Source organism: Orcinus orca, chromosome 17 (genome assembly GCF_937001465.1).
Source record: "Orcinus orca chromosome 17, mOrcOrc1.1, whole genome shotgun sequence".
Taxonomy (NCBI): Eukaryota; Metazoa; Chordata; class Mammalia; order Artiodactyla; family Delphinidae; genus Orcinus; species Orcinus orca.
The window spans coordinates 64923584-64938010 of NC_064575.1; the positions used below are offsets into that span (position 1 = coordinate 64923584).

General features: G+C 38.3%; 1 protein-coding gene across 7 annotated transcripts in view; it reads right to left on the reverse strand.

Moving 5' to 3' along the window:
- TRPS1 (transcriptional repressor GATA binding 1) overlaps positions 1–14427 on the reverse strand; it is a 370691-nt gene that overhangs the window by 189245 nt on the left and 167019 nt on the right. For all 7 annotated transcript variants that reach the window (XM_049700471.1, XM_012531442.3, XM_004265376.3 and 4 more), the window contains one exon: positions 388–1514. In XM_049700471.1, the coding sequence (XP_049556428.1) occupies positions 388–1514 (1127 nt within the window). The remainder of the gene's footprint in view (positions 1–387; positions 1515–14427) is intronic.

Below are 14427 nucleotides of genomic sequence, written 5' to 3' on the forward strand. Positions count from 1 at the left end.
AGAATAGTACATATTATAGCGGCATCTTTCATTTGGAAGCTGCTCCATCAAAAATCATGGGATATGGGGTCGTACTTAGCAAGGACAGATAAATGAATTGTGGTAAAACCAGCAACATTATCAGCATCACTGAGAATTTTAAAATATATTCAGTAGCTGGTATAAAACAGGTATGAATCATAAGAGGAAACAGTTTGAAGCAAGTGACCAAATTAAAATCTGTGGTTATCACATCTACCAATAAAGAATCTGCAGTCTATGATCTTACAGAACATGATCTTGTTCTATAACTGCCCAAGGTCACCACAATCATTCCCCAAAATTCTTGGGTCAGCCCTCTGGATACTTTCTACCATTTTCTCACTATTTTTCCCCCGTACGGCTTACCTGTAGTGTCGGGAAATCTCTTCTTCCACCTGGGTAATGAAATCACATTTGGTACATGAGTGTTCTTTGCTTTCCTTGACAGCCGGCTGCCCATCCGATCCTTGCAGGTGATTGCCTTCTTGTTTGACGTCCGATGCTTGGGACTCATGCACGCTCTCGTAATGAAAGAGGAGCACGTCCACGTCGGGGGTGGAGAAGGAACATTGGTGGCACTGGTGTTTGACTCTTGAGCTTCCGGCCGCCCCCGGAGACAAGTGCAAAAGCAAGAGCGCACAGTGGGAGCAATTACTTTTCCTACAAGCAAATGGATAAGTAATTTCTCCAAGGTGCTTTTCTGGGCTGCAAAGGCCTCTGGGACAGAAGGGACAGTGTTTAATGGTACACTTATGAATGTTATGGAGCTGTTGATAATGACGGAGAAGTGGCCCCACGACAATAACGTCGGGGCCATGGCTTTTGGAATATCTGAAGTCGCAGAACTGACAATTGTAGCTCGTGACCATATTATCCTCTGCTCCCTTGCTGGAGAAGTCCTTCTTCTTCGCCCCACTAGAGCCCTTGTCTGCCTTGGTCATTGGCTCCCCTTCTGCACTTTTGGCTAGATCATTCTGATTAATGACAGAGCCCCTGGACAGCTTGTCATTCAATTCTGGGTTAAGGCCACCTGACTGTGCTCCTCCATGCTGCTTGCCATAATGTTCTAGTAGCTTAAGTGAGCTTGATGACTCGCAGCTGAAACTACAAAATTTACACCAGTAGTAACTGGTGGCCTCTGTACCATTTTGTCTTGAATCAAGGGGTTTGATGGGCACCGAGTAACCAACAGGCGTGTCATCTCCTGCCTTGACTGTCATCTTGTCCTGCCACTTTCCCAAGTCTCCGGAATCACTGGACCGAAGTGCAGGGATGGATTTGTTAGAGTTCTTCTCCGAAGGTTTTGCACCCTCAGAGGAGGGGAGAGAAGCTTTTATTTTGTTCGGGTGAGTCTGAAGAAAATGTTGTTCTAGTTCCGTTGATGAGTTGCCCATATAAGTGAAATTGCAGAATTTACAGCGGAAGTACTTGGTGTTTCCTTGGCAGTCTGGTGTTTTCCGTCCAATGCCAATGAATGTTCCACCTGAAGTAACCTGGCATGGAAGAAATGGATGTTACTTTAAAGGTATCATTAATTCAGTGCTTTTTGTGGGAGGGAGGAGGTGACACTGCCAAGTATCCCACATCCAAAAATACAATAGTACTTCTGCTTATTATGAAATCACTTGAATAATCAGAGCCAAAGAAATTCACTCTTCATTACGCAATAGCAACTCTATGAGAGGCTCATTATGCAAAAATTTTTGGCCAAAGTACCTGATGAAGGTAAGTTATAAAAGTACTATAACTAATGCAAAGGATTTAATAATATATACTTTAAAAAAAAAAAAAACTACGAAGAAGACTTCCAATTAAAGAGGTTTTACTACTGTCTCCTTCAAATCCCGTGCCCGCGGAAGCAGCCAAATCACGTGGGTTTCTTCTCACAAAGCTAAGGGTTGCCATCAAAACCAGGGGCAGCTGCTCAGAGATTACTCAACGCAGGCGTCCTCCAAGGAAATCCTCTGTTCAGTTCCTACAGCAGTAAGGCTGCAAAGATGAAGTCTATCTTTTGGGTAAAATAAAGGTGCTAAATGACCACACAAAATGACTTATGGTTAAAGCCCGAGAACGCACAATTAGACTGAAAGTAAAATGAAATCATCGGCGGGCTTGAGATCTTGGTGAAGGAGGGTCGATGTGAGGAGTTTAAAATGTTTCCCCATCAAGGACAAATGAAATAAAGAAAACCTTCTAGGGCTTTATTTGATTAAGGCTCTGTCTCATAGAAAAGACTCAGCCCCGCCCATGAGCGGGTCATGGGGAGAGTCAAGGGCCAAAATAAAATAATTTCACCATAAAAATCACCAGAGCTCTGTCTTCTATCCAAAATTATAAAATTGTGTATAGTGTTAGGGCAATGAAGGCCTTCAAGGGGCATTTTATCTAAACCTCTTCTCTGGGTGAAGAACCGCATCAGGCAGCATGACTAAGTGCTAGCATCCAGCAGCCAAAATTCACTGTTTAGAAGAGTTTTTGACAGAAATGCTCCAAAGGGGGAGAAATTTCCTCTTTCAACAATCAGGGAATTTTTGAATTTTTCCAGCAACCAGATGCAACAGATTAAGCACGTGGCATAATCGTGTTCTTCTTCCACAGCTGCTCAAAAATGACATGTGTGATCACCGCTCACATCCAAATCACTCCATGAGGAAAGTCTCGAGCATCTCAAAATCATTTAAAAGATTCTCCTTAATATGCAAATAATATTCCTTTAGCGCACTGAGAGACACAGTTGTTCTCTACTATACAGGACTAAGATTGAAGTCCGTTCTGTCACTTAAAGAGAGGTGTGACCTGGATCAAATTACTTAACCTCTCTGGCCAACAGCTTCCTCACTGGGGGCCACCTTTAAACTTACTTCCAATATTACAGTTGGAGGAAATGTGCATGAACACATCAACAGCTCATTTACTATACATTAAGATTAATAAATTATGAAGTTCTCCCACAGCCGTTAATCGAAGGATGACAATGTTCCACTTTAAACAGTGTCTATATTCACCAGGGCAAACACCCAGATTTCAGTCTGTTGACAGCAGAGCATTATCTAAAGCAGAAGGGTAAGAATGGGGGCACCCTCCTAGGCAGGAACCTGACAATTAATCATTGGTGTAAAGGATGTCAAAGCCAGACTACACAAGGTAAGTCTAACACCATTCTAACCTAACACTTTAGTGACCAAAGCAAATAAAATCTGCACTGAAATGTAATGCATAATATTGCAAAATTCATCCATTTCCCAATTCGCTAGAGGTGAGAAGAACCTTGTTTTCAAAAACAAAATGAACCTTTCAATGGGATGCCACCTACTCAGGTACTTGGTTCAGGAACTTCAACTTGAATCAAAAGGAGCAAATTCAGAACTATCCCAACCTTCTCTAACGTGAGCAAAGAAAGCTAGTGTACAAACTCCAGAAATGGAAATTTGCTTCTCTGAGCTACCACATTGCTTCAGAGCTGCTGAGTTTCCTTAATAGAAAATGTTTTTAACTTCTGCTTGTAGAACAGGGATTCCTGAGAAACCATGACACATCATCACTGTTTCTTTGATTTTGCAATCTTCAGGCCTCACGTTCCATGTCCACACTGAGAGGGCCGAGCAAAGAGCACATACAGTCTTAAAAAAGCCCTAAACTTATGATTTTGAAGGGAATTTAAAGCATCACAACATCCCTTCCAGTATTTAACATCAACTTTAAGAGTCAGAAAATCCATGCTAAGAAAGACTAGTATCAGGTGAAGAGAACATTTCATACCAAAAACTGCCAATAAATCATTTTGGTCTGGGATTAACTAAGCTACTATGAAAACTGAATTAAATCTTTAAAGTTGGCAGTGTCTATGTGTCTAAAGGTTGTGTGTTTAGCCAACTCCATTGTTTAGGATGCTTTTAATGGTTATATACTTTATGCTGAAAAGTGCCTTCAGACTCACCCCTGCCCTTTCAAAAACCAACCAAGCAACCAAATAACACAAGGATCTAACTTAACGGCAAGAACAAAAATACTGACACTTGTACAGATTATCTATTTGCCTTCCTGGTAAACAGCAGTTAATCATATTAGTATTACATATTATTAAAAGCTAATATAATATTAGAATTACACATCTTACATATTATAAAAGCCAACTTTGGAAAACATAATTACTCAGCGTTCTATTCCTTTTCTCTTTCCAAAATAAGGTTTTAAGGTTACATTTGTGGCCATTTCTATGCTATGTCTATGAGAGATGTACCTTAAGTCATGGTGAAATATGACTGTTGTACAATATATCATTTAACTGAATTCTGAAATAAATATAATTTATTATTTTAGGACACCACACCTAAGACTAAACCATACCCATTTCATGTTCATGACCCACAAATGCTGACTTAAAACAATTCTTTTCTAGGTTAAACCCAAATACACAGCAAGAACAGTTAATGCAAAATCAATGTTTTGCAGCAACAGTTTATTTAATCTTATTGCCAGGAAATAACACCTACACATTCAGAGAATTATTTCAAACTTTCCAAACGGTTGAACCCAGCAAGGAATAGAAAAACTTATTCCCTAGCTATGGCTATACTAAAAAGAGATCACAAGCAGAACAAAGAGTATAAACTTCAGTCTTTCTGCTTTTGCTAACCAGAACTTTAATGAAAACCCATAATCCAGTAGTGCCTTTGATACAGATATCCACATTTAAAAATTCCCATTAAACTGCAAATTCCGTTTGGACTAAAAATTACACCTATTCATTCATCTACTTAGTAGCTACTGGTTATTTAGCTTGTGCCAATCCCTGTGACAGACATCAGGATACAACAGCGAAAACCTAGACCACAACTCTGCTTTTTTTTTTTTTTTTTTTTAACATCTTTATTGGGGTATAATTGCTTTACAATGGTGTGTTAGTTTCTGCTTTATAACAAAGTGAATCAGTCATACATAAACATATGTTCCCATATGTCTCACAACTCTGCTTTTAAATTACTTATACTTTAAGATCAAAATTTGTAGGTGGGCTTCCCTGGTGGCGCAGTGGTTGGGAGTCTGCCTGCCGATGCAGGGGACACAGGTTCGTGCCCTGGTCTGGGAGGATCCCACATGCCGTGGAGCAGCTAGGCCTGTAAGCCATGGCTGCTGAGCCTGCGCGTCCGGAGCCTGTACTCTGCAAGGGGAGAGGCCCGCGTACCACAAAAAAAAAAAAAAAATTTGTAGGTAAAATCCTTTATTTATTTGTATGTATCTTTACTTGCATTTGTTTGCTCCCAAGGGAAGTTCTCAAGTTAAATCCTGTAGAAAGACACACTATTTAACCTTCTGGCACCTCAGTTTCATCATCTTTGTGGCTATAAATAATATTGTACACTTTGCCATTTTATAGGATTATCGTGAGGATAACGTGAGAGAATGCATCCAAAAAGTGATTTGCAAAAGTCTACATCACTGCTGGCCAACAGAACTCCTGAATTGACGGAAATGTTCTGTAGTCTACCCTGTCCAGTACAGCGGCCACTAGCTAAGTGCTACTGAACACTTGAAACAGAGCTAGTGCAACTGAAGAAGTGATTTTTTTAAATTTAATTTGTCATTTTTATGAATTTTTCATAAATTTAGTTTTAATGAATTGGAATTTAAATAGCCCCACGTAGCTGGTGAATACCATATCAGAGCACACTCTACAGTATTATTCACACGAATGGGACTATTATTTAATAAAATGAACTATCTCTGAATTTCTCCCACCAATGAAATGAAAAGACTAAACAGAAGGGGAAGTGGTAAAGTCAAATTCAAATACTTGTCACCCCTAGTATTCTTAGCTGTAAACGTAAAAGTTCAGTTCTGTTGTTACTAAGCTAATGCTTCCATTTACATTCCTTCTTGGACTGAAGGAATGGTATTACATTCATCTTTGGAAGTAAGCAGGAGCTCAATACACTTTGGTTGAATGAATGAACTAGTTATTGGAGATGTGAAATCTCCCACTTACTTGGGCTATGGGAGCTATACTAATTCACGGCCCTATTATCATTGACTCAACCTGACATATGGGTTTCTTCAAAAAACAAGACAAATTGCATCTTTCAACCCAAAAACAAACGACTATGGGGTCATTCGCTTGTGAATTAGAGCTATACAGGAACACCCAAGATACCTGTTAAGGCATGAAAAAGAACAAATTTTAAGTTGTTTTTCACTGATTGAGCACTGTGATGTCTTTTTATTCTATTTTAACCTCAGTTCTAAAAACTCTTCCTTCCATGTAGTTTGTTCCATGCGTTTCATTTATAATTTATCTACATATGGCTTTTCACAAAAATGTTTCACTATAGAAGTTAAAAATATAAAAGGTTGGCTTTTTTTCAAGGTCTTTAACCTCAATTTAGCTCTTTCCTCCTAATAATATGGAACAAAACCTAGTAAGAATAGTATCTAAAAGAATATGTCACAGGGAAAGATCTTCTAAAGCCTCAGAACTCTTAAAATGACACTTTAGCAAATGTACTTATTTTCAATGGAACAAAAAGAGTTGTTTGAACTAAACACAAACTCTTCCTCAGATGTGGTTCATACTCAAGGACTGTAATTGATAGCAACAGAGACAATTAGGAGGGTACTAATTTAAAAGGACTTGAGGTTACAGGCTGATCGTCAAAAAAAGTCAAACCACGACTGTAAAAAACTAAGTTGTTAAAAATCACTGTTCAAATACTGAAGTCACAAATAACGTGAAGAAATCTGTCAGGGCCAATCTTGGCTGAAAATAACTAAATTCAGAATCTATGTGCTAATCTACATAGGGAATGTTTCCGCGTTGCACAGTTCTTTAAAACACACTGCAGAATATAGGGTGTGCCTCAACGATGTATCTTTGATGGAAATTAAGTATTTAAAAATTTCAATAACAAATCTAATTAAACGGCAGTCAGCTCAGTCACATGCTATCATAGCCTATTCTTTGTGTCGCTGGTATAAATCCCATATACATCTTTGTCATTGGATTTATAAGAGCCAGCTAATTTTTTGGGGGGTGAAGGCAAAACCTAAATTGGTAGAGGTGCAAATATAAGGATAAAATACTGCTTATCCTTAATTATCTACATTTTTATAATAAATGTTTTGTATTACAATAATAAACAGTCTATCCCAAACTGGTTTTCTTATTTTACTCAGCATAATATCAATCTAATTTTCTATGGTTATTTGGTATTTGGACAGATAGAAAACGGGTAAACCTTAAAGTCAGTCTCACTAATTTAGAAGGTAATCTTTTAGGGGAAAATATGCAAAAGAAAACTGAAAATGCAGTGCAAGTGGATGATAAGACTGAGTACGTTATCCACAGCGGTCCTCTCCTCCAGCTGATCTGCCATGGCCGCTGGCTCATAATGGAGATAAATAATAATTGCATGTTTGTTCTAAAGAGGGTCTTAATGAGAAAACAGAGTTGAATCACTGTGGAACATCCTTCCTCCAGGGAAGGGAGATTTGTGGCATGCTTACTATGTGCCAAGCACTGGGAGACACAAGGAAATGACAAAGTCCCAAACCCCCAACGTGTCTGCATTTTAGTGCATAAAGTTCCCAGGTAAATAGATGACAACAGTGGAATATGTGCTTCTGCTGAAAGCTGTACCAAGTTCCATGACCACACAGAGGAAAAGCCCCTAACCTACACTGACTGGTCCACAAAGACTTCCGGAAGGAGGTGACAACTGAGCTGTGGACAGATGAGTTGGCATTTGGGATGAGCCTCAAAGGCAGTGATCTCAGAAAGGTTTCTCAGGTGCAGGAAACAAAATGAGTAAAGCATAAATGAGGATGAAACAGTGCAAGTTGCTTTCAGGAAATGTGGAGGAAGTTCGGGGGTGAGAGAGAATTTGGAAAAGTGATGTCTTAATGGACAGTCTACACTGACTTACACAAGTATAATTAAAACGATCTACTTTTTTTATAGAAAGTAGACCTATACTTCCTACAGAACACAGGAAGACAGATCTCTAAGTGAAATTTTTAAAAATTAAAGAAAGGAAGGAAGGGAGGGAAAGAGGATGGGTAAGAGAAGAGATGGAGGAAAGGAAGGATAAAGAGGAAGCAGGGAGGAAAAAGAACAGAAAGAAACAGAAACCAAAGGAAGGCAAGAAGGGGGAGGAAGGAAGGGAGAGCAGATGAGAAGAGAAAGAACAGAAGGGAACAGAAAGAGAAAGTAAATAAGTAAATAAGCCACTAAGAATTTACTAAGTAAACATTAAGGGTGGTGCCACTGGCGGAGCGGGGGCGGGGTGGGACCTCTCTGGTGGCGCATTGGTTAAGAATCCACCTGCCAATGCAGGGGACATGGGTTCGAGCCCTGGTCCGGGAAGATCCCACATGCCGTGGAGCAACTAAACCCGTGCACCACAACTACTGAGCCTGTGCTCTAGGGCCTACGAGCCACAACAACTGAACCCACGTGCCACAACTACTGAAGCCCATGCGCCTAGAGCCCATGCTCCACAACAAGAGAAGCCACTGCAATGAGAAGTCCGGGCGCTTGCCGCGACTAGAGAAAGCCCACACGCAGTAACAAAAACCCAGCGCAGCCAAAAATAAATAATAAAATAAAATAAATTAAAAAAAACAAAAAAGGGTGGTGCCGGGGAAAGAATATAGAAGGAAAGCCAGGACAAATCACTCCATTGTTTGGAGAGAGATACAAATCAGAAAGACATCCAGGAGAACTGACATTTCCGGCCTGACTGACTTGAAAATGGGAGTCTAGAAAAAAGGAGAGGAACACAAAGTTGTTTTAGGGAAGGAACTAACAACTTTACTTCTACACACGTCGACTTGGAGATGCCAGTTGGAATATCGAGGTGGAGCTACCTGCCCATCAGCTGGCAAAACAGGTCTCAGAACAAACGACTGTTTATTATTAAGATTCCCAATATGTTACTGGACTCATGAAAGAATGCAGGTGTTCTTTATCTTACATCAACAGGTCATCTAAATATTAAAGGAGAATGGCTGGACAATTAGACTCTCTTTGAATTCTCAAGCCCCTCATGGTAGTCCCCAGTTTCTTCACTTTCAGCATCTGGGGACCTCACACAGCTCTGAGCATGGCTGGGGAATGAGTACACTCAAGTTAGACAGTCTAAAAGTATTCTGAGTTCCTCTGCCTCCACACCCATTCCATTACTTACTCAAAGGCAAAGAGTAAAACCTTAATCACCCAGCCTTGGAGAACATAAATGGAAGCTGGGTGCATCTCCTTAACACTGAATCTTCATAGAAAAACCAACCTAAATTGTGCCTAGTAATCAAAAGAGGGGAATACGATGCTCAGACCATCTACTGAATCATAAAATCCTAAAACGAAGTCCTTCAAACAAGGGGGCTATGAAGTAAATCAAATACATGGATGACGTGTCCCTTAATGTGGGGATAAAACATTTCATCCTTAATTGATAAAATCAAAATTTGGCCCTTATGCACTCTATCAGAACTAGTTTCTGCAGCCAAAGTACCAGTGAAAATGAATCACAGTAATTAAGAAAAGACAAATCAGCAAAATTAATTCTCTTTTCAATGATTTCAATTATAAGCTAGTAAGCTCAAATAAGGCAGCATTACACTCCAGGGTTTGGATAAGAGATCATCTCAAAGAAATCACTGAAGTCCCCAAATTCAATGCAATTCACAGAGTATGCATCAAACAGCCCTGGTGTACCAGTCTTATATCAGCTCCCTTACATGCGGCTGGTCTGTCTTCCGTTGCTTTTCTAGTTGCAGTAAACTCAGTCTTACAACTGGGAAGGCCATATATTATGGTGGTTGTGAAGACAACATTCTGTAGCCTATTGACCCTGGTTTACACCCCCTTTACCCCACTTCAACTCTGTGAGCTTGGGCAGGTTACTTTCATCCCTCTATGTCTGTTTCCTCATTTTTTAAAATGGACATAATAGTAGTGTCAACTTCAAAGGTTTTTATGAAGATGAGTTAATTAATACACATAAAGAGCTTAGATCTACATATACACGTAAGAAACCCTTAATAAATGCTAACTCTTATTAGGACTGAATCCAAAATTGGGGGAAAAAACAGGACATATGTGTAATTTTGATTATGGAAGCTAAAAAATAAAAGAAGGATAGATAATATTTAAAGTAATACAGAAAAATAAATTTTATATTTGATTTCCAATTAAAATTAAACACGGTCTTCTCTGATATTCTAAACATGCATAACATTGACTTTAAACTTTAGAATCATATGATGAAGAATTCAAGAGGTCTATGGTCTAACGATTTTCAGACACAGACTCCAGGAAGGAAATCAGAAAATGAAAGAGAACTGCTCTTTTTTCCCACTTTCCTGGAGTTAGCATACTACTTATGTATCCGTGTTTCCAACAGCTGTACATATGCTATAATTACAATGACCCAAGAAACAAAAAGCACTGAATAATCTGCTGACGTGATATGGTTAGCAGAACATGCCATGTGGAGATAAAATTTTTATTGAGTTGAATAATGCTAAATTCGATTGAATGCACTGATAACCATGATTCCTTCTTCTAAACATTCTGCTTAGAGAGAAATACGGATATTCAAGAAAGTGATACATGTTCTCTAAACGATGGCAAATAGACTGAAAATCAAAGAGGGACTGACATTTATCATACTGACCCTCTTGTAACAAAGCCAAATGGAGATTTAACCATCATGCAGGTAAAAGGATTAATGAAGATGGTCAAACTATTCCATCCGGGTGGCTACATTATAAAGCTCAGCTATCTTCATGATGAAAATAACCTGGTAAATGCCAGAACATTGCTTTGCTTTTATGGCCTTAGGGTGAGCATATGTTTTATTTTGCACACTTTATTACTTGTTAAAGAGACACGGTCCTGAAAATAAGTACGGGTTCATATGCCAAACATTCCATACTCTAGAGAGAGTCTGAAGTGATTCAAGTCTCATTCACCAGCGTTTCTAAAGAGCAATTGTCCTCAACTCAGAAGAACAAAGCAACAGAACCTGCTAAGATCTACAGCTTCCCTCCTGCTCCAGGATCAAAGGAAACGGCGAGGCAAAAAATAAATATTTGGAGGTTAAAATTCAAGAAAATTCAAAATAGACCAAAACGAGATGAATGTTCTCTGGATTTTCCTTTTTTTCCAGACCAAACTGTAACCCCCCATTCACATGAATGTACGGGCACATGTTAAGAATCTATAAAGCTCATGGACTTAAATATATTGAAAATACAAACACAAAAGATGACTTCCTAGCTCAAAAAATCTGTTCTTCCTGCTTCTAACATGACATATTGTGCAACTCTGATAAAAAATATTTATAAAACAGAAACTCAGTGCTCCTAGCTCAAACACAAGACAATCACTGAGATTCTTCTGTTAACCTTAAAATTTCATTCAGGGCCAAAATGAATTTAATAGCTGGCATCCTGTAGCTCCCTTCTTAGAGGCCTGAATAATGCAGAATAACAGGAAAGGTCTCCCAATATGAAAAGGCACCATATACATTGTGAGCATTTATAAACTTGGGCTAGCTTAAACACTTTCCCGTGGGAAGCACAACTTGACAAGACTCCGACTTTTATAACTTGATCTGAGGGCTAAGAGCTCCCCCATAAAGATGATGCAAACACCCTAATGCACCACACATTAAGCCCTAATGAAACAGCAAAGTCCGAGTTTAACAATGCAGGCCTCCGTTCAGCGATGGTTTAAATATAAGCATAATAAAGCAGATTAGAAAGAAAGAGGCTGTAATTACTTTCTGAAGAACTCAATCTCTTGTCCTATTATCAGTCTATACGTGAGCCTCAAGGGCTGAATACAGGTAGTAAAAATTGCATGAAGGGCTTAGCCACCATGCCACAGCCATTCTTTTTAAAACTTTAAGCACAATAATTGATAAAACACGCAGGGGAAATTTAAAAATTGAGAAACTAACATCCGGGCCAAGTCAATGAGTCCTAAGCTAGCCATTATATTTTTCCTTATTTTTTCTTGGTAAAGGTCTGTATCTCTTCTGATTCCAGGGCTGGGTATGCTACCTCATGGTGTGTGAGGGATCTGAATTCAACAGACTCAGAAATGACTGTCCAGATTTTATGATGGCCCTTTAAAATGACCTCCATTATCTGGCCGGGGCTTTGTCGATTATGAAGTACAAAGAAACGTTGTTTGATACTATTTTTACAAATTTGTAATTCTTTGACTTCATGATGTGTAATAAAACTTACACAGAAGTGGATACCGTCAGTAAAAGCATGTCAAAACTTCCATTATTAACTTCAATATAGGTCAAATAATCTGAACTTGGAACTAGAAATCTTAAAATTTGTTTAAATTATTTCTTTTTCCCCAACCGTATATCTCATGTTTGCACTCAAGTCAGTTTGAATTATTTAAAACCATCCATGCCAAACCAAAATATAGATCAAAGCCACAGAGTTCTTAAGTCCTCTACTTCTGGCTTCTGTTCCTTTTTTCTTGGCCTAAAATGTCATAAATCTATCATTAACCACCAACTGTCCTGAATGTTAAAAAAAAAAAAAAAAGTTTAATTGAAAAAGATTAATGAATCGCTCATCTATTACTTCAACTAGCTTAAATTACAGATTGGTATCAATAATTCCTGGAATGGAATGATTATTTGTCTTTAATCCCCGTATTTACCAACATCTTTATCAGAATACACACAAGCCATTAACTTGCTATCAATTTCTGACAAAACTGCATTAAAGAAATTCTGAAGTCAGCATTTTACTTCCCACAGCTTTTAGTCTCCACACAGCTCACATGCAGGAAAGAACCTCTCAAACGGCATTTCAGCAACACAAACATATGCGGGTGAAAAAGGGGGATTTCATATGCGCTTTTATTCAATGTACGCATATAGCAAAGCTGCCTGATATTTATTTCAGCATAAAAATATTAATAAGTTATTTATCTTCAGACATGTTTCTGCATCAACATCTGGTGTGTGTAAAGTATTCAAGATTAACATTTGGCCTAAAGTACATTTAGTGTGCTTTTCCCAAACTGAAGAAAGTTAACTCTCTTTAGGCTTCTTTTCTCTCTCCAATTGTTTCTTCGAAAGACTCAGTCACTTTTTCCATAGATCCCTGTTTTCTATTTTTAGCCATATTATTTCTCTTTGAAAAAAAAAATTGATTTTAACAAGATTATCTCCCTCCGTGCGATTTCCTACCATTTCTGTCTTCTTTACTGGGCACTGCTGCGAGGATTTAGGAGACAGCAGAGTCTAGGATCAGCTGTTTTATTTCTAGTTCTATTAGTTCAAACTCAGCTCCCACATCTGTTTTATTTCTAAAATCACTGCCCAGGAAAAGTGTCCAGCTCGTTCTACCCAAACATAAACTTTACTATAAATAACTAGGAACCTAACAAATAACTGTTTGGGGGAAATGGAAGTGTGTTTAAAAATCTGAATTCTTCCAAACTATAGGCCCTTAGTAATCTTCGTTTTAGAGCCTTCCTGACAGCCCAGATCAGCTTCCCTCAGAAGTTGTCCCCAGAGTGAACAAACTGAAACCCCGGCCGGAAATCCAGGTATTAACATCATATTCCTCGCTAATTATAAAACACCATTTCACATACTGACATTATTCACTTCTAACCCTTTTATCTAAAACACGTATTTGCTTTCCAATCATAGTTTGACAGCAGAATGTATCTGACACAAGCCAGTGAAATGATCTTTAATAAGACAGCAGTTCAAAGCATGTAGCTTTCATGCATAATAACTATGTTGGCTTAATTTGCTGCACCACAGAAATCATTCTATTTGTGGAAATTCACAAAGTAAGATGGAATTTTGAGAGCTTTACAAAGATGAAACTGGCTTTTTAAGAGTTCTTCTTTATCTCCCTTAAAGTGAAAAGATTGCCATTCTGACGTTTTTAAAGGACTTGGAAATTTCTCTTCTGATCCTTCTTACAAGTATTGCAAAATATATTCACTACTTGTTATTTATAACCCCTTCGCCTGTCTTTCTTAATTGGCACTAGGTCAAAAGAGAGGTCTAGAACAAATGTGCTGTAGCTACTGAGTTGATAAAAATGATTGATATTTTCAGGGATTGAGGAGGCCAAATAAGTGTGATGAGATTTCATTAGTTCTCAGGTACTTCTTCTAATCATTCCTAAAGAAGGTTAATATTAAACCTAATATGTTTTGAAATCACTGGCCTAATAATACAATAAAAATCTACAGACTGTAACAGAAACTAATACACTTTCTCAAGCTGATTGTCCGTTTCAACTATACTAAAATTGCTAAAATGAAATGAATACATTACCTAAGAGTCCGTTCTGCATTTCATTCTATTTGAAATGGTAGGGTTTTTTTTTTTTTTTATCTCACATATGCCT